General features: G+C 44.6%; 1 protein-coding gene across 3 annotated transcripts in view; it reads right to left on the bottom strand.

Moving 5' to 3' along the window:
- ALLC (allantoicase) overlaps positions 1-26,710 on the bottom strand; it is a 56,222-nt gene that overhangs the window by 23,683 nt on the left and 5,829 nt on the right. For 2 of the 3 annotated variants that reach the window (XM_049902807.1, XM_049902806.1), the window contains exon 2: positions 25,795-25,965. In XM_049902807.1, coding sequence (XP_049758764.1) covers positions 25,795-25,937 — 143 coding nt within the window. In that variant the 5' untranslated portion in view covers positions 25,938-25,965. Of the gene's footprint in view, positions 1-24,057; positions 25,598-25,794; positions 25,966-26,710 lie in introns of those variants that run through there. The other variant, XM_049902808.1, reaches the window with a different exon arrangement.

Raw genomic sequence — 26,710 nt, 5'->3', positions numbered from 1 at the left:
AAATGAGATGGATTAGTGGCAGTTATACTGATAAGATATACAAGATTAGATAGTGTCTTAAGCCAATCTCTTTCGAGAAATAAAAGAGAGAAGTGAGCAGAGAGACCGGGGGATCTCATACCACCGAGAAAGCACCGCTGGGAGCAGAGAGCGTCCTTTGGACCTGAGGTTCCTGTGCTGAGATGCTCCCAGACCAAGGGAAGACTGATGACAAGGACTTTCCTCCAGAGCCTACAGAGACAGAGAGCTTTCCCCTGCAGCCGGTGCCCTGAATTCAGACTTCTAGCCTATTGGACTGTGAGAGAATAAACTTCTCTTTGTTAAAGCCATCCACTTGTGGTATTTCTGTTATAGCAGCGCTAGATGACTGAAACAACAGCTATACACATGGACCCTGCTGAATGGAATACATGGGAATCAAATTGACTACATCTATGGAAAGAGATGATGGGGAAGGTCAATATCATCAGTTAGAACAAAGCCAGGGGCCAACTGTGGAACAGACTACCAATTGCTCATATGCAAGTTCAAGTTGAAGAAAATTAGAACAAGCCCACGAGAACCAAAGTATGACCTTGAGTATATCTTACCCGAATTTAGAGATGATCTCTAGAATAGATTTGATGCATTGAACACCAATGACTGCAGACCAGACAAGTTATGGAGAATGACATCAAGGACATCATACACGAAGAAAGCAAAACGTCATTTAAAAACAGGAAAGAAAGAAAAGACCAAAATCGATGTCAGAAGAGACTCTGAAACTTGCTCTTGAACATACAGTAGCTAAAGTGAAAGGAAGAAATGGTAAAGTAAAAGCTGAACAGAAGATTTCAAAGCGCAGCTTGAGAAAACAAAGTAAAGCTATATAGTGAAAGGTGCAAAGACCTGGAGTTAGAAAACCAAAAGGGAAGAACACTCATGGCATTTCTCAAGCTGAAAGAACTGAGGAAAAAATTCAAGGCTCAAGTTGCAATACTGATGGACTCTGTGGACAAAATATTGAACAATGCAGGAAGCATCAAAAGAAGATGGAAGGAATACACACAGTCACTGTATCAAAAAGAATTTGTCAATGTTCGACCGTTTCAGGAGATATCATATGATCAAGAACCAATGGTATTGAAGGAAGAAGTCCAAGCTGCACTGAAAGCATTGGCAAAAAACAAGGCTCCAGGAATTGACAGAATACCAACTGAGAAGTTTCAACAAACAGACGCAGCACTGGAAGTGCTTATTCGTCTATGCCAAGATATTTGGAAGACAGCAACCTGGCCAACCGACTGGAAGAGATCCCTGTTTGTGCCCATTCCAAAGAAAGGTGATCCAACAGAACATGGAAATTATTGAAGAAATCACTAATATGACATGCAAGTAAAATTTTGCTGAAGATAATTCAAACACGGTTGCAGTAGTACATCAACAGGGAACTGCCAGAAATTCAAACCCTATTCAGAAGAAGACTTGGAATAAGGGATATTATTGCTGATGTCAGATGGATCTTGGCTGAAAGCAGACTGTCTTAGGCTGGGTTCTCTACAGAAGCAAAGCCAGTGAAGTGTCTATATGTATGTACAGAGATTTGTATCAAGAAAATGGCTCCCGTGGTTGTAGAGGCTGAAAAGTCCCAAGTCCATAGGTCAAGCTGGAGGCCTCTCTGTACTCACATAGTTCTAGGAGCTGGAGAGCCCAAGATCCAGACAACAGGGGCTAACGAATCCCAAGATCGTCAGGCAGACTGCTAGCTCAAGTCCCAAGAACTGGAAGTCAGATGAACAGGAGCCAGCTGCAGGATCCAGAGTGACCAAAGCCTAAGACCCTTGCCAGAAAGTCTACCTATATTGGATGCAGGCCACACTCCCCAAGGAAACTCCCTTTCAACTGATTGGCTACTCACAGCAGATCCCATCACAGAGATGATCACATTATATCAAATCTCATCATGGAGGTGATCACATCATTGTATGACTACCAAACTACATCATAACTGCCAAACCACTGAGAATCATGGCCCAGGCAAGTGACACACAACCTTAATGTTCACACAAAGAATACCAGAAAGATGTTTACCTGTGTTTCATTGTCTATGAAAACAGATTCATCTGTGTGTACTGTAACGAATTATGAATAACACTGTGAACAATGGGGATTCCAGAACACTTAATTGTGCTCATGCAGAACCCGTACATAAACCAAGAGACGATCCTTTGAACAGAAAAAGGGGATACTGCATGGTTTAAAATCAGGAAAGGTGTGTTTCAGGGTTGTATTTTTTCACCATACTTATTCAATCTGTATGCTGAGCAAATCATCCGAGAAGCGGGACTATGTGAAGAAGAATGGAGCATCAGGATTGGAGGAAGACCCTTAACAACCTGTGTTATGCAGATGACACAACTTTGTTTGCTGAAACGGAAGAGGACTTGAAGCACTTATTGATGAAGATCAAAGACCACAGCCTTCAGTATGGATTACACCGCAACATAAAGAAGACAAAAATCCTCACAACTGGACCAATAAGCAACATCATGAAAAACAAAGATTGAAGTTGTCAAGGATTTCATTTTACTTGAATCCACATTCAATGTCCATGGAAGCAGCAGTCAAGAAATCAAATAATGTATTGCATTGGGTAAATCAGCTCAAAAGACCTTTTTAAAGTGTTAGAAAGCAAAGATGTCACTTTGACAACTAAGATGTGCCTGACCCAAGCCATGGTATTTTTAATTGCTTTGTATGCATGCAAAAACTGGACAACAAATAAGAATGGTTGAAGAAGAATTGATTCATTTGGATTACGTGTTGGTGAACAATATTGAGTATACCATGGACTGCCAAAAGAATGCACAAATCTGTCTTGGAAGAAGTACAGACAGAATGCCTCTTAGAAGCGAGGACAGCAAGATTTCGTCTCACATACTTTGGATGTGTTAACAGCAGGGATCGGTCCCTGGAGAAGGACATCATGCTTGGTAAAGTAGAAGGTCAGCAAAAGAAAGGAAAACCCTCAATGCGATGGAGTGACACTGCTACAAGGGGCTCAAGCACAGCAATGATTGTGAGCATGGCGCAGGACTGGGCAGTGTTTCATTCTGTTGTACATAGGGTCACTATGAGTTGGAATTGCCTCGATGGCACCTAACAACAACACTAACACAAAGCTGACCTGGTAACCGATTGGTGAAAGGTTGGCTGTGAAATGTAATGAGGAGGTAGAGGCAGGGATGTCTCCTGTCTTTTGATTTGAACAACTAGAGGCTGGCTGTCCCATTCATTTACTAGGGATAAATGGATAAGTAAGTCTGAGAGGAAGAGCTTTGGTCTCAACTTGAGACACGCTGCCTTTAAGGTGTCTGTGAGACATGTAAGTGGAGATGGTCAGGAGGCAGTAGAATATATGAACTTGTATCAGGGAGGGGTCTGAGCTGAAGATATAACTTTGGAAGCTGTCAACATGAAAAATGATGATTAAAGCCATGGGCGTCATTGACAGCACCCAAAGATAGAACTTAAAGAAGGGGGAAAAGTCTTGACAGTTCCTGGAATTCAGTTCAGTTCTATTCAGCAAGTATACACTGAGCACCTGTTATATACCAGGCACTGTTTTAGGCACTTGGAATGTACAAGTGAAAAAAAAGACAAAGAACTCCCTCACCATAAAGTCTTATTAACTACCCTGCACCCTATAGAAAATCACCTGGAGCTAGCCCGGTCATAGGCACTCAGTGAAGGCTTGTTGAGCATTTGGTTTGCTTAAATAATCATAAAATGTTTGTTTTACCCAGTAATTCTGTCCAAAGGCCCAACCATTTGTCAGTCAGTTCCAGCTAGCTCAAAAGCACCAGTACAGAGCATATGAACATTTTGCCCAAGTCAGTAATTTAATGTTCCTGTCTCCGCTGCCTGCATTCGATGGACACAACAAGGTGGCATGGTAACATGTGGGCTGGCCCACACGGCTCTTGATCAAAAAAGGTGACGTGTATCACTCAGCTTCCCTGCTAACCAGTGAGCATTTGGGAAGGTGTAGGACGTTCTTTTATCTCAGCTATCTTTTATCTTCCGCTTTGATGTGCCTCAGGTAACTGTCGGACACCAAGCATTCTATATGACACGCATGTACCACCGGATGTGAATTCAATACAGAAAGAGATCAAGAGACAGAGAGGAAGGCGTTTTACACTTTTTTCAAGGTACCACTCCCCACACTTTGTTTCTTGATGCCTCCACCCCCAAAAACTCACACTCAATTTAGACAATAAAACACTTCAGTACTTCCTTAACAACAACACCAAAAAAAAACTCCTTTCTAGAAATAAATGTTTCCATTTGGAAAATAAATATATAAAAAGCGCTTCTTCAGAAGCCGTTAGTCGGTCTAGCAGCGCCCTCTATAGCTAATGCCATAAACTGGACGGAATCTTCCCACGTTCGTCTCCGGTTGACAGCCATCACACAGGGTCAGCAACACGGATTGATTTAACGTAACCTATTACAATCACGACTGGAATCGTTCAAACTGGGTGAGCATCCTTTCCTCAAGCTCGTTAAATTTATATATTCATTGAACAGCACCTCAAAAACTTTAATGGAAATTGTCCAGGCTAATGTTTGTTTTTCCAAATGAAATCTGGCATTTGGAAACAGCTGTTTAAACTGGCAGAAATGAATTTGGTTCGGGGCAGAACATTCTCTGTAGGTTTTTTCTGTAGCCTTTCCACAAGTCACTGTCCACTCACTTAGCTCTAGCCAGCAAACTTTGCTACAGGTGAGGAGTTCTAAGGGGACTTTCACAGCTATTCCCAAGAAATATTTACCTAAACGCTTTATCATCTGTTGGCAAAGCTCCATTTGCTGTGAAGACACTGCTGCTCCAGTGTGTTTAAAATGTGTTACAACGGGATAAAAGAAAAACAAACAGACCCTTTTTAAACACTACAGAGGAACTATGGGAGAGATACATTTCAAAGCAGTATTAAACTCCCAATGCAATTTAATATAAACAGTAGTGGGGAGGTGTGGGGAGGTGTAAAATTCAGCCACCATTTTATCTGCTGTTTCTATTGCGTACTTTGTATTTAGACAAAGAAATCAGACCTTTAAATTAGACACTCAACTACCTTGTACTGAGCCTGGAAAATGTTTAATGCTGGCAACCAATATCTCTTTTTCCCTTAGTATGCTAGTTCCACTAAAATTATAGCCATTTACCATGTGTGGTATTTAAATTTAATAAAATCTAGTAATCAGTTCCTCAGTCATACTAGTCACCTTTTATGCTCTCAATAGCCACACGTGGGTGGTGGTTACTATACTGAACAGAAAATTACTTCCATTTTTCCAGAAGGTTATATTGGACAGTGCGGTTGTGGGGCATATAAGGCATTTTTATGTATATGACATCATCAGTCATTTTAATGTCCCTTTTTATTAATGACTTTAGAAGTATGCCTATTTTTATTAATGGTCTTAGAAGTCTTTAATAACCTCTCACCAGTGAATGAAATCCTTCAACAATGCTGTGAAACCATTGGTTTGGGTGCCTGTTATTGAAGACCTACTGCACACCAGTCTTTGTACTATGTGCTGACATAGGGTCTCGTCATTCTCATAACCATCCTACAAGGCATGCCTTGTAGTCCTCATATTCCCCCATGGAATCCGGAGCTCAGAGTGATTATCTAAACTCAAATCTTTGTCTCTTCAACTCTGAAGGGGTCAAGCTGCCTCAGTCTCAAAAGGTATGGCCAGGACCTCTGGGGTTTCAAAGGGTGGAACCACGGCCTCCAGTATTTCTAAGGGTAGAGTTGTCACTCAGATGGACTAGGAGAATGGTGCATCTAAAGCCGAGGGAGCAGAGTTGCTGTCCCAGTGGGCCTGGAAGGCGGAGCTGAGGCCCAGGGCCAAGGGGCCTCGATTTAGAATCCAGAGAGTGTGGCCAATACCTAGAGTCTGGAGGGCAGGGCTATTGTGTAAACTGTCTCAGAGAATAGAGGGTTATTTTCAAGCCTTGATGGCTAATGTAATGTGTTCTGCTAACTTGCTTGGTGCCTGTTATGCCTTCTTTCTCTCCAGTTTCTCCCACTGGTAATGGAAATATCTAGCTTGTGCCTGTTCTTTTATTGTATTTTGGAAGCAGATAACTTGTATTCTGGATTTCACAGATGAAGAAGTATTTTTGGATTTTGGACTTGATTTAAGACACTTTTTCTATACGGTGCCAGATAGCAAATATCTGCAGACTCGACAGCCATGGGTTTCGGGTTTGATGGGCTGTACAGTCTCTGTCACATTGACTCGACTCTGCCACTCTAGCACAAATGCAGTCACAGACAATACAGAAGTGAATGAGTGGGGCTGTGTTCCAAAAGATTTTCATTTATGGACAATGAAATTTCAATTTTATATCATTTTTTTGTCACAAAGCGTTATTCTTTTTTAAAATATTTTTCAACCATTTAAAAATGTAAATTCCAGTCACACCAAATGAGAGTGAAGTGTACACAGCTTGACGAAGGTAAATGATGTCACTAAACAATACAGAAGAAAAAGGGACCTGTTGGTAATTGCCATGGCATATGTAATTTTGAAACAACCAAAAATATATGTAAGGGTATATATGTATATAGACATTTATGTGTACAGGTATGTATATATGTGTGTATATATGGTGTACGTATATGCATCTATGTGACTGTATGCATATATATTCACATATATAATAAAACACATAGGGAACACAGTTATGGATACTTCTTAGATATGACCAAACACCTTGTGGGACTGAATTTCTGGGCTCGAAGGATTAGAACCATAGTCTCATGGGATATCTCAGTCAATTGGCACAATGTAGTTCATAAAGTTATGTTCTACATTCTGGTTACATGAGTAGTGTCGAAAGTCTTAAAAGCTTGCGAGCACACATCTAAGATATAACTGTTGGTCTCTACTCATCTGGAGCAAAAGAGTAGGAAACCAGAAGAACTAGATTGTGCCTGGCTACCACCAACAACTGTCCAAATCAGGGCCACGATAGATGGACTATAAAAGAATGGGACAAAGATGTGGACCAGAACCCAAATTCTTAAAAAAAAACAAGAACCCAAAAAAAGCCAGACCTACTGGACTAGTTGAGACTGAAGGATTTCCCAAGACTGTTGCCCTGAGATACTTTTCAGACCTTAAACTGAAACTAACCTCTGTAGTCACCCTATACCTAAATAACAGATTGGACCAATAAATAATGGGTATCACCTGTATGTAATGTGCTCCTTTAAAAAAAATCACCTATATGAGACCAAACAGAAACGCTGGTGGCATAGTGGTTAAGAACTATGGCTGCTAACCAAAAGGTTGGCAGTTCAAATCCACCAGGCACTCCTTGGAAACTATAGGGCAGTTCTACTCTGTCCTATAGGGTCGCTATGAGTCAGAATCGACTAGACAGTAATGGGTTTGTTTGTTTGTTTGTTTGTTTGTTTGTTTGTTTGTTTGTTTGTTTGTTTTTTAATGAGATCAAATGGTCAACAATTACTTTAAAACAAAGATGAGAATGTGAGGGGGCAGGGACACTAAATTAATGGAAATGAAACAACCAGAACAGAAATAATGAGAATGTTCACGCATTGTGATGAATGTAACCAACGTCACTGTACAACTTGTGTAGAAATTGTTCAATGGGAGCCTAAACTTCTGTTGTAAACCTTCACCGAAAACACAACAAAGCATTATTCAAAAAAAAAAAAACTGTAAACAACATTCTTAGCTTGTGGGCTGTACAAAAACAGATGGTGGGCTAGATTTGGCCTGCACATCATTGTTTGCCAACCCCTATTCTACACCATATGAACTCTAAAAATCATCACCAAGATATATCATTTACTGCCAGCTTCTCACCACCTTCTAATATATATTTTCTGCCCACCTACTGTTTACCAGACATTCTGCTAAAACCCAAACAAAATCATTGCCATCAAGTCAATTCCGACTCATAGCAACCCTATAGGACAGAGTGGTACTGCCCCACAGGGTTTCCAAGGAGAGCCTGGTGGATTCGAACTGCCAACATTTTCGTTAGCAGCCAAGCACTAGGTACCAAAAATCAAAGGTAAATAAGATCCAGCCCTTGTCCTCCTAGGCTCCAAGGAGGGAAAGGCCTGCAAACAAACAAGCAATGGAGCAATGGGACAAAAGCAGAGTGGTAAAGACATACCAACAATTGTGAGAGCACCAAGGTCAGCACCTAAGCCTGGGATGGTTACGGACTGCTGGAGGAGGTGAGCTGAGTCTTAAAGAGTGAACAGGAGTTAGCCACAGGCAGGGTCGGGAGACATTCCAGGGATGAACATGGAAGGAAAGACTGTTTATGTAAGGAACTTGCAGTTCAGCTTTAATGGTGTGCAAGTAGAGAGTAACGAGAAGTGTGGCCATGAAGGTAGACATGCACCTGATAATGAATAGTCTTGTGTATCTTTCTACGGGGTCTAGGCTTTATTTTACGGGTTGAAGTTTAATTGGGAAAAAAAAAACCCTGTTGCTGCCGACTTCAATCCTGACCCATAGCAACCATATAGGACAAAGAACTGCCCGGTAGGTTTCCAAGGAGCAGCTAGTGGATTTGAACTGCTGACCTTTTGGTTAGCAGCCGAACGCTTAACCACTGCACCACCTGGAGGAGGAGGTTATTGTCAAATTTTCCTTTAGACCATTCACTCAGCCGCAGTGCGGAAGGTGCATTAGACACAGAACAACCAGGATTTTGCAGGACCCCAAGTTAGAAATAATGAGCACATGGAGAGCAGGCAGACAAAAAAATATTTTGGAAGAGACTAGATAGGAAGGAGGTGATGAGAGAGAGAGAAGTCAGAGTTGACTCCCGGTTTTCTGGCTTGGTTAACTAATGGGTGACGTTACCAGCAACTGAGGTAGATTATGTAGTGGGAAAGGATGAAGTTTAGGGGGCTGATGATGGATTAAACACGGGATGCCCAGCAAGCAGACGCTGGAGTCTGGAGCTGGAAGGAAAGGCAAAGTTGGGAGCCATCAGTTCCACATTGGAGGTGTAACCGAAACCATCAGTAGGGATGAGGCTGACCGGCGAGAGAAGGGGGATTGAGAGGAGCCAAGCTTCTGGACAACACTGGCATTTACGGGTGGTCAGAGGAAGAGGATCTCCTGAGGAAAAGGAAAGAACGCTCAAAGTGGAGGCCGAGGGCAGGAACAGTCTCAAGGAGGACATGGTCAACAGCATCAGCTCCAGCAAACGGGTCTGAAAACTCTTCGTTGGGATTGACGATTTAAAGGCACCAGAGATGTTTCTGTAGGGAAGAGGAAGAAGCAGACAGTCTAGGTTTCTATTTTGTGCCACCCGTCCCAGCTGTGTGGCTGTGTTGCACACGCAGGCTGCCTTAAAGGCTGTCACCAGATCCTAACTACTCACCAGGTACTGGGATGAGAATTCCACCTGGTGGTACCAGCCACTCCATGGGTATTATATCCATTTATCCTGATCAAGCATGAGACACATATATGGTATGGGCAATAGTGACAGTCATTTTAATACTCACAGACAACAGAAGTGTACAACAGGACAAATTCCAACTCAAGAGGTCCTCCCTGGCTCAGAAGCAGTGCAGGCAAGATAGAAAACTTCCACAGGTGCCCCTTCTCTTTTCAGAGTGGACAAAGGGCACTGAGGGGCTCCCCCCACCAGGTCTTATATTCCGGGGGTTATATATTTCACTGCACAGCGTGCAATGCAAGTTTTCCTATCTGATCACCTGAAGGGGGTAATCAGAAATGGAGGCGCAGCCCTGGATTGTTAGCCTGGAATTGTATCTCTTTAGCCCTGCCGCTTATTTAGACCAACCATTAGGCTTCTGGGGAGGCGGGGATGCCATGGTTTGTTTTGAAGCCCAAAGATGGAGCAGTGGAGAAGGACCGAGGAGTAATTATAGCCGCTTAAGCCATCCAAAGAACTTCCTCCTCTCGGTGACCTTGGGCAGGTTAATCTCTGAGTCTTATTTTTCTTACATATAAAACGGGAATATCAGCTATCATTCCTCAAAGTGTTCTTGTAATGACTCCATGAGAAAGACTTACATTTTAATGGAAGATGTTTGGAGAAGACAATGTCTTCTCCAAGAAGTAACAGTACCATCATCGCCTGTGGGAACATTCTTTTGACCATTTGTATGGAGAGCTCTAGTACATAACACAGTGCTGGGCCCAGAGCAGGGACTCACAACCAAAACTCCAACTCATGGAGACCCCACATGCGTCGGGGTTTTTGGTGGCTGATTTTTCAGAAAGAGATCACCAGCCCTTTCTTCTAAAGCACCCCCGCACCCATTTAATAGGTGAAGGAATGCATGAGTGGAAGAATGAACTAACTCTGTGCCTTCTATGACCCCAACAACTAAATACTTAGAAAGGTGGTATCTTGTAAGTCAGCAAGTTATCAGCTCCAAGGAGAGTACTGTCAGGTTGCAACAAAGCCAGGGAGGACAGAAAAACCAGGCAACTCTCGCTCATCATCATAAATTCTTCTCCTCGCCTCTGCGAGCTAAAGCTTTGCCTTCCCTGGTAAACACGCCATTTCATTATTTTCTACAGACGCCTTTCACCTCAAAGTATTGGATTGTTTTCCTTCCCTAATTTCTTCTCTCCCGCGGCACTACACAATTACCTCAGTGCTGCTCAGGAGATTTCCCCCATTTTCACTAAATCCTCAGCCATAATCTAAATGCTTGCAAATGAACCTGCACCCTTGGCTCATTGCAAATTCTATAAGCTGTGCTTATAAATGGCATTTTGCCCCTTGAGCCTGCAAGCTTGCAAAGAGAGAGAGGTGGGAGCCAGGTTCGGCCCAATTCAGGTCAATTAGGCTTCCCCCTCCCCTGCTTTCTGAGATAGCAGCGGGTCACAGGAGACCCCTGGGGGGACCTGTTAAAGGTTCAAAGCTCAAGGCCTGGAAACCATTCTGCTCTGGCATTTCCTTACCCTGAACTTCACTTCTCCCAACCTCACCTTTCTGGTCTACGAGACAGGGAGGGTGTAGCCTGCCTCCCAGTGCTGCTGGAAGATTATGTGAGAAAATACTACCCAAAGAGATTTCTCTAAGGCTGGACAAAAGTGGGCGTTATGGGCTGGGGGCTGAGGACGATGGTCTCGGGGGACATCTAGGTCAGTTGGCATAACATAGTTCATAAAGAAAATGGTCTACATACTACTTTAGTGAGTAGCATCTAGGGTCTTAAAAGTTTTCGAGCAGCCATCTAAGATACATCTATTGGTCCCATCCAGTCCAGAACAAAGGAGAATGACATAAACCAAAGACACAGTGAAAATATTAGTCCAAAGGACTAACGGATCACAAGAACCACAGCCTCCACCAGCCAGAGCCCAGAAGAACTAGATGGTGCCTCACTACCACCACCAACTGCTCTGACAATGATCACGATAGAAGGTCCTGGACAAACCGGGACAAAAATGTAGAATGAAATTCAAATTCACAAAAAAGACCAGACTTGCTGGTCTGACAGCGACTGGAGGAATTCCCAAGTCTGTGGACCCCAGACACCCTACTAACACATCACTGAAGCCACTCCCAAAGTTCACCTTTCGGCCAAAGATTAGACAGGCCTATAATACAACCCGTAACACACATGAGGAATGTGCTTCTTAGTTCAATCAAGTATAGAGAACAAAAGGGGAACTCCTGCCCAAAAGCAAAAAGAGAAAGCAGGAAGGGATAGGAAAACTGGACAAATGGACACAGGGAACCTGGGGTGGAAAGAGGGAGAGTGTGACACGTTGCGGGGATTGCAACCAATGTCACTAAACAATTTGTGTATAAATTTTTGAATGAAAAAAGTGGGTGTTATGATGACTATATGTCCAGTTTCAATGTAACGAGCCACAATTTGGGACTGTGAAAGTTTGAACAGCCCAGCCAATGACGCAGGATATAACTCCGTGTAGAAAGGGGATGGAGAATCTCAGGGTGCACTTGTATGATCTGTTGCCAGAGCACCACTCCTTCACACAGACAACCTCAAAAGCATTATGCATTCCTGTGAGGTGCTATTGGGAAAGAAATGTCCCCGCTGGACAAAACAGGCCAATTAAACAGAAGCTCTACACAGTTCTACTCTGTAACGCATGGGGTCACCACGAGTTGGAATGGAAAGATAAATAAACAGAAGCTCCAGATGGGCAGAGCCCGGATGGGCAAGCGCCTGGGGAGCTCTAGCTACTGGGCAACTCCCTCACCACTGGCCCCAAAACACTGCAAGATTCCACCGGTGACGGTGAAGCTGGCCTCTTAGCCTCTTGAGACTTCTCGGAAGATGAGGGTGCTATAGACCAGTGGGCTCCAATCTTCTCTGATTGCATGTCCCTATCAATAAAAATGTTTGAACCTACATGGCCAATATACAGATATTTATTTATAAATTATACCTACAGTGAATTCACTGGTAAAGCTTAGTTTGTTATTAGGTAAAAGATAAAAAGACACGATTCCATTATTTTTTCCCCATACTCCATGGATCTTCTTGCACACCTCACTTGAGGCCATCCCATCCAGGGGTAGGAAAACAGAGCTAGAGGCTTCTGTGGCTTGTCATTAGGGTCATCTGCAGCATCCTGTGAGGGCCTGGTGAGCAAGGCCCCATGCTGGCTGTAGTGAGGCTATGGCCCACCTCGCTGCCTCCAGCCTGAGCACCTCTTCCCTTCAGGCTAGCTCCCTCTGTCCTTCAATACCTTGTTCCTGTGTCACCTTCTCCAAGAAGACTTATCTATCTCTGACCCCAGGCTGGTAAGCCATGCCCACATCAGAGCTCCCATAAACCAGGGATTTCTCTCTGCCCCAACACTCGTGTCTGTGCTCCTCAGTAGACCATAAGCCCCTAAAGGGGAAGATCTAGCCTTAACTCTTCTTTGAACCTCAGACCTCTAGCATATTAACTGATACCACGGATTCAATGCTTAAAAAAAAAATTTAATGACTTTGTGAGACAAAAATCCCTACCTTCAAGAAATTTGTAGTCTAGTGTATTAGTTATCTACTGTTGCATAACAAATTACCCCAAAACCTAGTGGCTTAAAATAACAATCATTCATTATCTCACAATTTCTGTGGGTCAAGAATCAGATGCAGCTTAGCTGGGTCCCCTGGCTTAGGGTCTCTCACAGGCTACAGTCAAGGTGTTGGCCAAAGCAGTAGTCAACTCAAGGCTCAGCTGAAGGAGGGTATGCTTCTGGGCTCACTTACATGCCTGTTTACTAACTCAGAGATTCACTTCCAAATTCACACACCTGGCTGTTGGCAGGATTCAGTATTTCATGAGCTATTAGACTGAAGCCCTCATTTTCTTGCTAACTGGAGGTCCCCCTTCAGTTTTTTGTTATGTGGGCCTCTCCACCGGATAACTTACAACATGGCAGCTGGCTTCCATCAGACCAAGAAAGAGAATACGAGCAAGATGGAAGCCAGAGTCTTTTTGTAACCTAATCTCCAAAGTGACACCCCGTCATATTTGCCCTATTATATTAGAAATGAGTCACTAGGTCCAGCCCATGCTCAAGGGAAAGGAATTACACAAGGGTGTAAATACCAGGAGGCAGGATTCTTTGGCAGCCATCTTAGAAGTTGCCTACCACATCTAGTGATGGAAACGCACTACAGGTTGTCTTTCTCAGTCTCCATCAGAGACCCTTCTTCAGTGGGTAGTCCCCCTACACAACGGGGCACTCCCAATGCCACAGCTGACGAGATCACAGGGTGAATACCCAATATGTTTCTCTTTGCTTAAAATTTGGAATTGAGAATCAAAGGCTCCATATAGTTAGCTGAACATGCAAGCCCTGTAAGATTTGCCAAGTTGAGGCTAAAAGAGCCATGTGGAGAAAAAGCCAAACAAAAAATGTGAGTGTGAGTGTGTGTTGGGGTGTGTGTGTGTGTGTGTGTGTAAATGAGGAAAATCATAAGGCCTCAGACAGTCAGTGAGAATCGCAGTGGTCCCTGAGTTTCAGCTCTGAGACCTAGGCCCTGCCAAGGCTGCCTGCCACATCTTCTGACTGTGGACTCTGCGAGAGACTCCCAGGTCCTACCAATGGACTCCCCTTTTGTTTACAGTAAGCGTGTGTCTGTCACTTGCAAACCATGTTTGGATAAGACTGGAGATAAGCAGGTATCCCAATCACTATGATACAAGGTGGAAATCACCTGCTGTGTTCAGTATAACCAGAGTTCTGATTTACAAAAGTAATGAGGTATCAGGGTGTCAAATTGACACTTGGGAGCAATCTTTGGAATGCACTCTGTCATTAAATAATAACTAAGGCAATCCAAAGATCTTATTAACCCTGGTGGTGTAGTGGTTAAGACCGAAACGTCAACAGTTCAAATCCACCAGCCAGCCACTCCTTGGAAACTCTATGGGGCAGTTCTACTCTGTTCTATAGGGTCACTAAAAGTCAGAATTGAAGCAACGAAAAAGGGTTTGGTTTTGGGGTTTTTAGTATTACAGAAAATTTGGAAAATGCAGAAAAATAGAAATGAAATAGAAATCATTCATAAGCTACCTCCTAAATATTGCCACTCAATATTGCGACCTACCTCCTGCTAGCCTTTCTATGCAAACATGCAACAATTGGGTCCTTACTCTAAATACAAATTTTATATCCTGCTTTGGGGGCGAAGGGGGGATGCTTTTCTTTCCACACACACAAAAAAAATACATGTTTTATTTTAGATTTTACACACAGTTCCAAAAAAGTATGTTCTGCTTTTTTCACTTAGTATCTAACAAGCAATTTTCCATGCCATTAAAAACCTCAAGAACTTTACTTTTAATTGCTGCACAAATTTCCTAGCTTAGCCATTTCCCTTTTGTTAAACACCGTTGTTTCCAACTTTTTGCCATTGCAAATAGCAGTATTTATAAAGAGCAATACAGCAGTATTTAGAATCATTTAAAACGATGTTGCTTGAACAATTTGGTAGATAATAATTTTTCCGTATTTCTGATTCTTTCCTTAGGCTAGAGTCCAAGAAATTGAATAAGAGGGTTAATAGATAAGCATAGTTGAAGGCTTTTGATGTATGTTGCCAAACCTCCTTCTAGTTAAACCAACTGCATTCCTGGCTATAGTGTATGAGAAGTCCCTTTCCTTCATCCCTGTGCCAAAGTGGAGCATCATAGTTTTTTCTCTCTTTGCCAGCTTGGTAGCCAAAAGTGCCTTCCTGGATGACAATTCGCATGTCTTTGCTTACTAGTAAGGTTGGACGTTTCTCATTCATTTACTGGTCTTTTGGTTTTCTTCTACGAATTGTCCGCTTCTGCCCTTTACATGAGACCCTTCAGGCCAAACCCAGCTTTCCTTCCCTTTCCTCCTCTTCCTCCTCTGCCCTGCCTCCGACTTGAGGTGCCATCTCCCGCCACCAACTAAGCTCCAGGTGATTTCAGGGGCTCCTTGAAGACCTCAAGGGTTGCTATGAGTCGGAATCGACTCGACAGCACTGGGTTTGGTTTTTTTTTTTGAAGACCTCACCTCCTCCAGAACGACTCCCTGCCCCCAGCTTATATGTTAAAGCTTCAGTCAACTGAGAAGAACAGCTGTTTTGGGACAGAGGGGACTTTGATGTCCTTCAATCCAACTGTTTCCCACTTGGTTCTTCAGAGTCATTCCCCCCACCTCCCACCCCCTCACACCCACGTCCCTCCCACCTATGCTTTCTGAAAACTCAGACCCTGGGCCCCACTCCAGACATATGAATTAGAATCTGCAGGGTGGGATCAACTGATAGACATTTAGGGCTAAGACTCTCTAACCTTGCCCAACTCTGCCATTTTACAGATGACAAAACTGAGGCCCAAAAGATGAGGAACGCAGGTACACAATTTTGTAACATGGCAGAGCCAAGCCTAATGTTCTTTCCACTCCACGTCACTGCCGTGAACAAGGATTTGCTAGCAGAGAGAAAACAACACAGAGCTCCGGCCTTTAAGCGGACGGAAGCCTGCAGAAATTTCCCCTAAAAAAAAAAAAAAAAAAGTCGCTCTGGAGGCTGAGGGATTTTCCAGGTTCTATTTTTTTTTTTTTTTTTTAAGGAGCCTTTGGAAACCCTGGTGGCCTTTATAAAAGAAACTGGAGCCAGCAGGAAACCGCAAAGGTGGACCTGCACTTCTACCTTAGTCCACCAGGTGGCGGCCGCCTACCACATCATTAGCAAAAGTCACTCTGGGCACCTAACAGTCTTGCCATGGTAGGCAAGGAAGGCTCAGCCTAAGCCCAGAAGAAACCTGAGCTGGAGAAAATGTCCCTATGGACTCTAAAGAATAATATGTTTTTCTAAATCATACATTTATTACACTTATTTTGATCCGTTTTAAGAACTCAAAAAAATAGAGAAGAAAATACACCTACTCATAAGCCCACCACCCAGACACAACCGCTGACAGCCTTTCTCTTCACAAGAACCTGATCAGCCCTTCAGCCAGTGCCACATGGAACATGCCAAGGCTTAAGTAAGGTTAAAGCCAAATCAAACCCATTGCCATCAAGTGGATACCGACTCACAGTGACCCTATAGGACAGGGTAGAACGGCCCCCATAGGGTTTCCAGGACTATAATCTTTAAAGCAGCAGGCTGCCACATGTTTTTCCCACAGAGCAGCTGGTGAGTTTGAATCACCGACCTTTTGGTTAGCAGTCAAGGGCTCAACCACTGCACCACCAGGGCTCCTTTAATTAAGGTTAAAAACCCACTGCCATTGAGTCAATTCCGACTCATACTAACCCTAAAGGACAGCTTAGAACTGCCCCATAGAGTTTCCAAGGAGTACCTGGTGGATTCAAACTACCGACCTTTTGGTTAGCAGCCATAGCTCTTAACCACTATGCCACCAGGGTTTCCTTAATTAAGGTTAAAAGAAAGAAATTTTTACATACCTTAAAATAGAAAAATTATCCTAGATTATCTGAGGGGGCCTAATTTAATCACATGAGACCTTATAAGAAAGAGAGAACTTTCTCTGGCTGGAAGCAGGAGAAAGATGTAGAAGAAAATTAAGTCAGAGGAAATCAACATGAAAGAAGAACCCAGCCACCACTGCCGGCTCTAAGATGTATGGTCCTATGTGCAAGGACCAGAAAGAGACTTCCAGGAGCCAAGGGCAGACCCCAGCTGACAAGCAGGACATCGGTCCTGCAATCACAAGGAACTGGATTCTGCCAACAACCTCAGTGAGCTGGGAAGAGGCTTCTTCCCGGTGCCCCGCCAGCTGATTTCAACTTGGAGCAGAGAAATCAACTGAGCCAACCTGGACTTCCAACCCACAGAACTGTGAGATAAGAAGTCTGTGTTGTTTTAAGCCACTAAGGATTTGTTATGATGGTAACAGAAAACTAATGCACAGCCATATTTTTTCATTCTCTCTTCTCAGCAACTGGGCCTAGTTCTTGCTATCAAAGTAAAGAGCATCATGAAGGAGATGCAAAGAGCTTTAGGCTCCTGAGAGTGACAACTGATACTGGTCAGCTGCTTGAGGGCAAAGATGATCGCAGCATCTTTTGGGCCCTGCTCCTAACAAGCATCCATGCTCATGTCCTGGGCACACAGAGGGCGCAGTGCGCAGGACGCACAACCTTGATTCCAGCAACTCCCTGGCCTTCTCTCGCTCACCCCCTCACCAAAAGCCACCTGTGAAGTCCAGTTCTGTGTCTTGTCAGTAAAAATTGGTACTACTCATGACAAAATTATGTTATGGATTTTTGCCATGATAACTTTTTTTTTTTAATTGTGTAATGTACAGAATTGTATTCCCCAAAAATATGTGCCAGCTTGGTTAGGCCATGTGTGGGTTGTGTACCATTTTGTGATTTTCCTATGTGTTATAAATCATAATCTCTGCCTGTGGTTAAAGAGGATTAGGGTGGGATATAACACCCTTGCTCAGGCCATATCTCTGATCCATTGTAAAGGGAGTTTCCCTGGGGTGTGGCCTGCATCACCTTTTATCTCTCAAGAGATAAAAGGAAAGGGAAGCAAGCAGAGAGTTGGGGACATCATACCACCAAGAAAGCAGTGCCAGGAGCAGAGCGCATCCTTTGGACCTGAGGTTCCTGCACTGAGATGCTCCCAGGAAGACTGATGACAAGGACCTTCCCCCAGAGCCAACAGAGACAGAAAGCCGTCCCCTGGAGCCAGCACGCTGAATTCGGACTTCTAGCCTACTGGACTGCGAGAAAATTAATTTCTCTCTTTTAAAGCCATCCTCTTGTGGTATTTCTGTTATAGCAGCACTAGATGACTAAGACAAATTGTTACTACTGTTTGTTTAAATTAAATCTTAAATTACATTTTGTGGAAAGGAACGGGATCCCTTTTTAAAGGGGGAAGCTATGAATGAGACCAGGAGGGCAGCCAGCCTGTAATATTTCACGCATACGGCAAAGCATTTAATGCAAGTGTCCATTTATTCATCAGAAACGGGGGTATTATGATAGGTTATTCCAAGGAGAAGAGGAAATTATTCTCTTCTGCCAGAAAAATTATAACCTTGAAACTTCATACAGCCAGGCAGTGTCCACACTTCAGTTTTCTCTTGAGATCTGCCTTAAAATAAGATGCAACAGGGTGAGGCTAGAAATTTAGAAAAGAAAGATCTTTCCTTTGACAAGCCAGAGGAATTATTTCCTATTAAAGAAGAAAAACTTCATTGACTTTGGTCTAAAAGTAGGAGATTTATGGTTAAAAAAAAAAGTTTGCTCATGTTTGGGACAAGAGTGGAGTGAACTTAAGGAGGCATTTGGGACGTCCAAGGTGACGCATGAGACCCTTCTCCCTGGTTGTGAGTAGGGGTTAGCCAGCTGCTGTGGGGACAGTTCCAACACGTGACGGCCCCGTGTGCGTCTGGGCAGAGCTGGGCTCCATAGGTTCCCAATGGCTGGTTTTTCAGAAGCAGATCACCAGGCCTTTCTTCCAAGGCACCTCTGGGTGGACTTGAACCTCCAGACTTTTAGTTAGCAACTGAGTGCCTTAACTGTTTGCACCACTGGGTTTTCCTTAGGTAAGGGTTAGTACCTATTTAAATTTTACTTTAATTCGTGGCTCTCCTTTTGAATATAGGTTTATTTCATCTATGGGCTTAGTTCTTTAGTTTCTTTAAAACGACCAAAAATCCTAACCAAAGTCAGATGGTTTACAACCAAGCAGAGAAGATACCAGAGACCAGGGTTTCTAACCCTTACTCTAAGGCCCTTTCCACTTGCTGGTAACATGACCCTGAGGATTTGGGTCACGCACTGTCACGCCCAGAACAATTCAACAACACAAAGGTGGTATCCATCACGACCTCTTCCATTCCTACCTTTTAAAAATGTCCAATGTTCATGGCACTATCGAAGCTCCTCCCTGTTGCTCCCCTGTTTTGTTGTTTTTTTGGCAATGATGACTTTAAAAATAGCAAGTTATTTATAAATGGCCCTCCAACCTCACCCACTAGTTCGAAGTCCAGTATTTAGGATTGGATTTCTTGCTCCCAACAAGCCAGCCAAGTTCCCATGGTGCTTGTGTGGCAGCTAGGAGAGAATTTACAGAGGCCTGAGAGAGAAAGCAAGGGCTCTCCAGAGATTGGTCGTGCCTGTGTGATGTCACAAGGGCTGCGGAGGATGGAGTCTGGAGGTGGAGCAGCCCCTCCCTAGAAAAGCCAAGCTGGTCCCTACTAAGCCCTTGGTTGGGCAAAACCTAGAGTTGACCCTGAATGCCTCTCAAACATCCAGGCTTTCGCAAGTCACCCAGAGCCCCCTCCACCATCCCTGACAAAGAGTTTCCCACTGCTGTCCTGGGCCTTGGAATTCTTCCTGGACCTGCCATTTCTCTGAGTTAAACTCTTCTCTCTAGGAGGCACCATTTCTCTGAGTTAAACTCTTGTCTCTTCCTGGTCTAGCCATTTCTAAGTCAAACTCTTGTCTCTAAATTTATTTATTCAGCAAACACTGAGTACACTCAGCAATGATTCCTAACCTTCCAGAGAGAACAGGGGCCTTTGGGTGAATTTGTTAAAGACTAAGGACCCTCAACTCCAGAGAAATGCAGATGCATGCAACATTTTAATATAATGTCAAGGAGTTGATGGACGTTTGAGAAAGGACACCTCACCAAGTCCATTGAATGTCTTCTGCTAGACATCAAAGACAAATGAGTCCCTGCTCTCAAAGATCTCTCTGCCTAGAGGAAGAACTTTCAATGGAGAAAGTTAAAACAAATGAGACCTGTGGGCACATACATGATCACATTGCATCGTCACAACTGCCTTGGCAGAGTAGGAGTTATTCCCAGTTAACAGATAAAGAAACTAAGGCTCCAAAAGTTAGAAACTTTATCTAAGGTCATCTAAGTATAAGCTGAACTGGAGACGGAACTCAGAATGCTAAAGCTGACACCAAGCGCTTGCACCTGTGATACTTAGGTAACATAATCCAGGGTCAGGAGAAGATTCCATTCACCAACAAGCTCCTGCTTTTTTCCTTTTCCCTGGGGTTGGCCTGTCCTTCTCCCCTCCTGCACCCCCATCTTTCCCTGATAAAATCAAAGCCATTTTGAAAGGCCAGGCTCCAATGTCAACTGCAGCAGACCTCTCTCCAGCCTCTCCTCCCCCAACCCCACCCCGCACAGCGCATGCTCTCGCTGTAGGAAGGGCCCATGTCCTTGCTCTGTCCTGTCCCAGCGCTGGGTGCTCAGCCCTTCACTTTGCCTTCAGTCCGTGTTTTATCCATCTATCTCCCCTTCCAGAAGGAAAATTCTTTAAGAACACAAGCCACATCCCATACTTCCTTAGGTAGTGGATTGTATTTTAACAAATTAACTGATTTTTTTTTTTTTTTAAATCCCTGATACTTCCGCTCACCCAATGATCTTTCCCCACTTTGGTAGCTAATGTGGTCATCCACTCACAGCCTTGGGAAAGTCACAAAACTGCAAAGTGTGGAAAATTAAAGGGCCCATTTTTATCTTTTTAATTTCAAGATAAAACATAAGCCTAGGCCCTAGAATAAAAACTACAGAAGAATGTCACCACCCATCTGTTAGTTTATCACACATTGGTGGCTTGCAGGTTTGCAGGTTGCTATGATGCTGGAAACTATGCCACCAGTATTTCAAATACCAGCAGAGCTGCCCATGGTGGACAAATTTCAGTGGAGCCTCCAGACTAAGACTAGGAGGAAAGGCCTGGTGATCTACATCCAAAAATTAGCCAACGAAAACCTTATGAGTCACAACAGAACATTGTCCAACTTGCTTGCTTTGGACACATCATCGGGGGGATCAGTTGCTGGAGGAATCAGTCATGTCTGGTGAAGTAGGGGGCCAGGGAGGGAAAGGACCCTTGGTGAGATGGACTGGTACAATAGCTGCAACAGTGGACTTGAACATGCCAGCAATTGTGAAGATGATGCACAGCCAGGCAATGTTTCATTCTGTTACACATAAGGTCTCCTTGAGTCAGAGTTGACTCGACAGCAGCTATCATCTATCTAAGAATACATAGTAAGCCAGTGACCCATGCCACCTAAGTCCACACCTTGGTTCCAAGTCCAGAGCAGAGCTCCTAAACATTAATGAGCATTCAAATCACTGGGGAATTTGGTTAAAATGCAGGTAGCAATTCTAGAGATCTGAGATGGGACCTGAGATTCTAGATTTCTACACGCTTAAAGGTGATGCTGATGCTGCTAGACCATGAACCAAACTTTGAGTGGCGAAATCCAACAAGCTGCACTGCCCAATATGGTAGCCATGAGCTACATGCTGCTATTTAAAATTAAATTGAAATGACTTAAAATATGTGAAATTTAAAATTTAGATTCGCAGTTCTACTAGCTACATGTCAAGGGCTCAATACCTACATGCAGCTAGTAGCTACCACATTGGACAGCACAGATACAGAACATTTCCATCAGTGCAGAAAGTTCTATTGGATAGTTCGGTGAGGGAGTAGGAAAAATAAGAGCAAGCTAAGTGGTGGCTCCTGAGCAGTGGCCCTGAGCCAGAGATGGGGCCATTGTTGGACCTCCACAGGGGGCTTAAATGCTCCCATCTTAGTCCTATTAAGGCAAAAAGGATCTCTGGTGAAGAAGCTAGAAAATGGGGAGACACAGGAGGACACATCTACTGCAAAAGTTCATTACCACCATCCATCATCTCTCTTGGGTTTCCCAGAAGGCTTGGGAAAGGAGGTATAACCTGTACCAACAGGAGGTGTTGGCTATGCAGTATGGGTTTATCCAGACAGCTCCAGGCCCCTGGCTGGCGATGGTGTCCATCTCAACAAGGAGAGGAACCTTGCGTTGGTGAAAGGTCTGGCTCTTCAGGGACAACCACCAGATGCCTGTCCTTCGTAAGCCTGTTCCAGGTAGTAGCTCACTGGTCTGCTAGTAGTAGGCCACCAACTAGATCCCCATGCCAGGGTGGGCTACAAGTTTCATGGAGCACCGAAGAAAGCAGGGGCTTAGTGCACAGGCAGTGATAGCCCATTGCTTCTCTTCTGCTCCAGGTATGAGTGGTTAGTGGCTTCCTGAACTCTGCTCCTTTGTTTAGGCAAGTGCTAAAACTTCTCATTAACTTGATAACCTTATAAGCATTCCATTTTTTACATGTTACCTTCATGTTACATGTTGCAACACTCCATGGGAATACATGTACTAAGTGTGAGGTGGGCAGACTTCTAAGATGGCTCCCATTGATCCCTACTTCTAGTATTAATGCCCTTGTGTAATCCCTGCTGCTTGCATGGGAACTGGACCTAGGGTCTCACTGCTATTAAAGTTACGCATTGTCACTTCTGGGTTAGATTACAAAAGACTGCTACTTAGTATTGCTAGCTCACTCGCTCACTCACTCTGTCTCTCTCTCTCTCTCTCTGGCTTTTCTCATTTATTTGTGCTGATGAAGCAAGCCACCATGTTGTGAACTGTCCTGTGGAGAAGACCACATGGGAAGGAACTAAGAGCAGACTCTGGCCAACAGCCTGTGACAAAGTGAGGCTCTCAGTCCAACAGCCTACGAGGAACTCAGTCCTGACAATAACCATGTGAATGAGCATGGAAGCAGATCCTTTGCCCAAAGTCTTGAGATGACAGCATCTACTGACACCTTGATTGCAGCCTGTGAGAGACCCGAGGGGCAGAGCTCAGATTCTGACCCACAGAGACTTCGAGATAATCAACATTGTCTTAAGCCACTAAATTTTGAGGTAATTTGTTGTACAGCAATAGGTAACAAATACAGGCAGGGAAGTCTGATGGGAGAGGAGGAATAAGAAAGGTTTAGAATTGGACTGATGGTTGTGGCTCAAGAGGATACGAGGGGGTGGGTAAGAGGAGAGTAAGAAAACTGAAAGGATAAATAGGCTGTATTGAAAATAGACTTGACCTTTGTCAGAGTTTTACCTCAGGTCTGCTCTTGAAAGAAAGTGAGGTGTTGCCCTCAGAGTCATCTAGGTTGGACAGAGCACGAAAAGGAAGGCCTGGCATCAGAGGTGTAACAGCAGAGCTGAAGCTTGGTCACCAGGGACCTCACCCCCTGCATTGTATTCGAGCCCAGTAGCAGTGCTAGAAAACGTAGTCTTCCACATCTACTGCCTGCCTCAGTGTCCACCAACCCTTGATGAGGTTTTGAGCAAAAGGGCCTACACTGGTTCACAGTGCTTGGCACATCTTCAGGTAAAGAGTCACGGGGACCAATGGCAGCTGCCAGAAGGCTGGTCCAGGCAGGCCATGTCCCTGTAATCCAACACATGCTGAATCCCTTACCAACTGCCAGGAATGCCCTTGGCGCCTCCCCCAAAATCCTGCAATAATGGTCATCTTTCTCTTTTGCCACACACCTGTCCTCCTTCGCATGTGTGGCAGGTTGAAAAAATAGCCACAGTCCTCCACCCCTCCCCATATCCATGCCCCTTTGCAGTCTGTCATCGCAGATGCTCCCATTAGGGAGGGGAGTCCATTTCCCCATCGCCTGGAATCTGGGCTCAGCTTATAACTTACTTTGGCTCATAGAATGTGCTGGAAGCAGTGCTGTTCCATTTCTGAGGCCTCGTGTGCTCCCACTCCTGCTTTGTGGAGCCCTGCTCCCTTCACGTGAACAGGATCAGGCTGAGTACTTGAGGATAAGAAATCACAAGGACAGAAAAAGCCTCCAAGCCAAGGCGTCCTAGACCAGCCAACCCGAGCCACCACAGCAGCTGACCAGGGACATACGAGTGAACCCAGCCCAGACCAGAACCACCCAGACAATCTTAGCCCAAACTGCTGACCCATAGAATCATGAGCTAAATAGAGGCTTAGAGTTAAAAGTCACTAAGTTCTGAGGTGGTCTGTCACGCAGGAAAAGCTAACTGATACGTTACGTTTGTGATATCCCTTGCTTAGGAAACAGGTTTCCTCCCATCATAAAAAAAAATCATAGAAACTGCAAAATGCTTGTTTTCCCAGCCTCCTTTCTAGCCAGGGCATTGACACAGACGAAGCTACCGTGTGTGGTTGTGCTGCTTATAGTTATGTGAATGGTGTATCTGGATTTGCGTCGTGCACAACCTGTGCAGACACACACACAAAGTGGCCCTGGAAGCCTAGTACCCACACCGACTCACTCCCCAGGCTCTGGATGGGAAACTAGCCACATTCAGAGACAGCAGTTACAGCCAGCTCCCCCAGCGGTGGTGGCAGCCAGCCTGGCGACAGCATCCACACACTCAGCAGCAGAGACACCCTTGCCAGGGCTATTGTGCACCGTGCTTTTATGGGCTTTGTTCCCATCCACACAGCTTCCAAGGCAGTTTTCCAGTCTCTCTAAAATTTGTGTGAATTCCAAAAAAAATCTTTCCATAGGTTCCCTTTCTGCCTTTATTAGCCAGATTTGAGTTTTCTTGCTTATGGCTAAGAACCATCTCCTACCCTTGGTTCAGGTCTGCAAGTTGACCTGGGTTATGCCTGGTGGGTGGCCCAGCCTTGACCACCTGCCCCTGGCCCTCAGGAGCCACCCTCACCCATGCTGAGCCCACGAGAAGTAAAAGGGGCGCATTTCCCAAACCAGTCATTGGAAGTTATTATCTGACATGTGGGCAGACGGTAAGAGAGAGAGACTTCCAGTCTGAATTAGGCAGCAATGTCCAGGTGAGTGATTGAATAAGAATGAACTGGGAGCCACATGACAACTAATCAGGACATTGAGCCTGCCTGGGAAGAAACGTCCTGGTTCCGGTTTCCCTTGCCTTTATTGAGCTTCTGTGCCAGGTGCTGCAGGGGCACCAGTCTGGGGGCACAGATGAAGAAGTCGTGCTGTTCCTAAATCTCATCTCTGCTGTCAACCCTCAGAACAACCAGTTCTTTTCCTGACTGGTCTTTTGTTTGTCAGCGCTAGGTGACTGCTGTTCCCAGGCGAACACCCTTAGGCTGGTTACTGGGGGAGGAGGAACCACATGGAGCACGGCTGGGGTGGGTTCTTGAGTTTGTGACACCACGGAAACGTTCTGCCCTGTCCTCTACTTCAGTCAGGAGGCCAAAGTCCCTCCTCCCCATCTCTCTGCCTTGCTCTTTGTTCTTTCTGCATCTCATTCCCGTCTCTAGCTGAACTCCCTGCCCTCTTCTCTCTCTCCCTCCCTCCCTTCTTTTCTCTCTCTCGCTCCCTCTCTCTCTCACACACACACCCACACCCACACCCACACACACCACCCAAAAGAACTCCCATTGGCTGCGGACACTGGTGCAGGTGGGCTGCTTAACCTGCCTTCTGTCCACACAGCCCCGCAAACCTCCACGCAGCCTTCCTGCAGACGCAGCGTCTCGTTCCTCCCACGAGGTGGCAGTATGGAACCACGGATCCGCAGACACCTGCCGGCAGCCCCAGGCTGTGTCTCAGAGCTCATCCATCTCAGCCACACTTCGCGTAGGGTTCTGGGGAAAAAAATACGTATACCAGCTTTTTGGTCATGCCTCAACGCAGCACCTAATAATTCCCAGGGCTCTCCTCAAACAAACCATTTCCCTCCTACTTGGAAATCGGATTTCATAGTCTACATAATAGGTCTCTCCCTGAAAATTTGCCGAATTAAAGTAAGGGCAATGGTTCTGATTTCATGTCCAGCTGTTTACGTTCTATCAGATTTGTTTAAAAACATCGTATGTATATAAAGGTATATTAACCAGCTGCAAACAAAAGCTATGTGTGCCTTTACTGTGTTCAATATTAACACAAGTTCTTCTAAAGGAAGCTTCTTCGCACACAAAGCTACAAGGAAGGGACTATTGTGACAGCTGGTCTTGCCTCTAATTTCACGTGGAATTTGAAGGGCTGTGTGAAATCACAGGAGAGTTTTCTTCCAACCTCCTCATTTTATAAGTGAGAAAACCAAAACCCGGAGAGGTGAAGGGACTTACTCAGGGTTGCACATTACACCTTCAGGGCAACCGACTATAAGGCAGGTCTACACACTTCTGATCCAGTGCTTCTTCCACGACACCATTTTGTCCTATTTAATAGGGTTAAGTGCTTTTCACCATGAAATTAAAAGAGTATATAGTTCCAGGGTGGCTGAAAGCAACTGCATGAGACAGGTGGGTTTACTATGATGCCGTTGAGGCTCAAGCTTCAGGACCTCTTACTGGCCCAGGCCTCTTCCAAGGTTCTCTACCTTACTGC

The sequence above is a fragment of the Elephas maximus genome, chromosome 12 (assembly GCF_024166365.1).
Source record: "Elephas maximus indicus isolate mEleMax1 chromosome 12, mEleMax1 primary haplotype, whole genome shotgun sequence".
Lineage (NCBI taxonomy): Eukaryota > Metazoa > Chordata > Mammalia > Proboscidea > Elephantidae > Elephas > Elephas maximus.
Note: the sequence above shows the minus strand (reverse complement) of the source record. Positions and strands in the feature narration are given on the sequence as shown.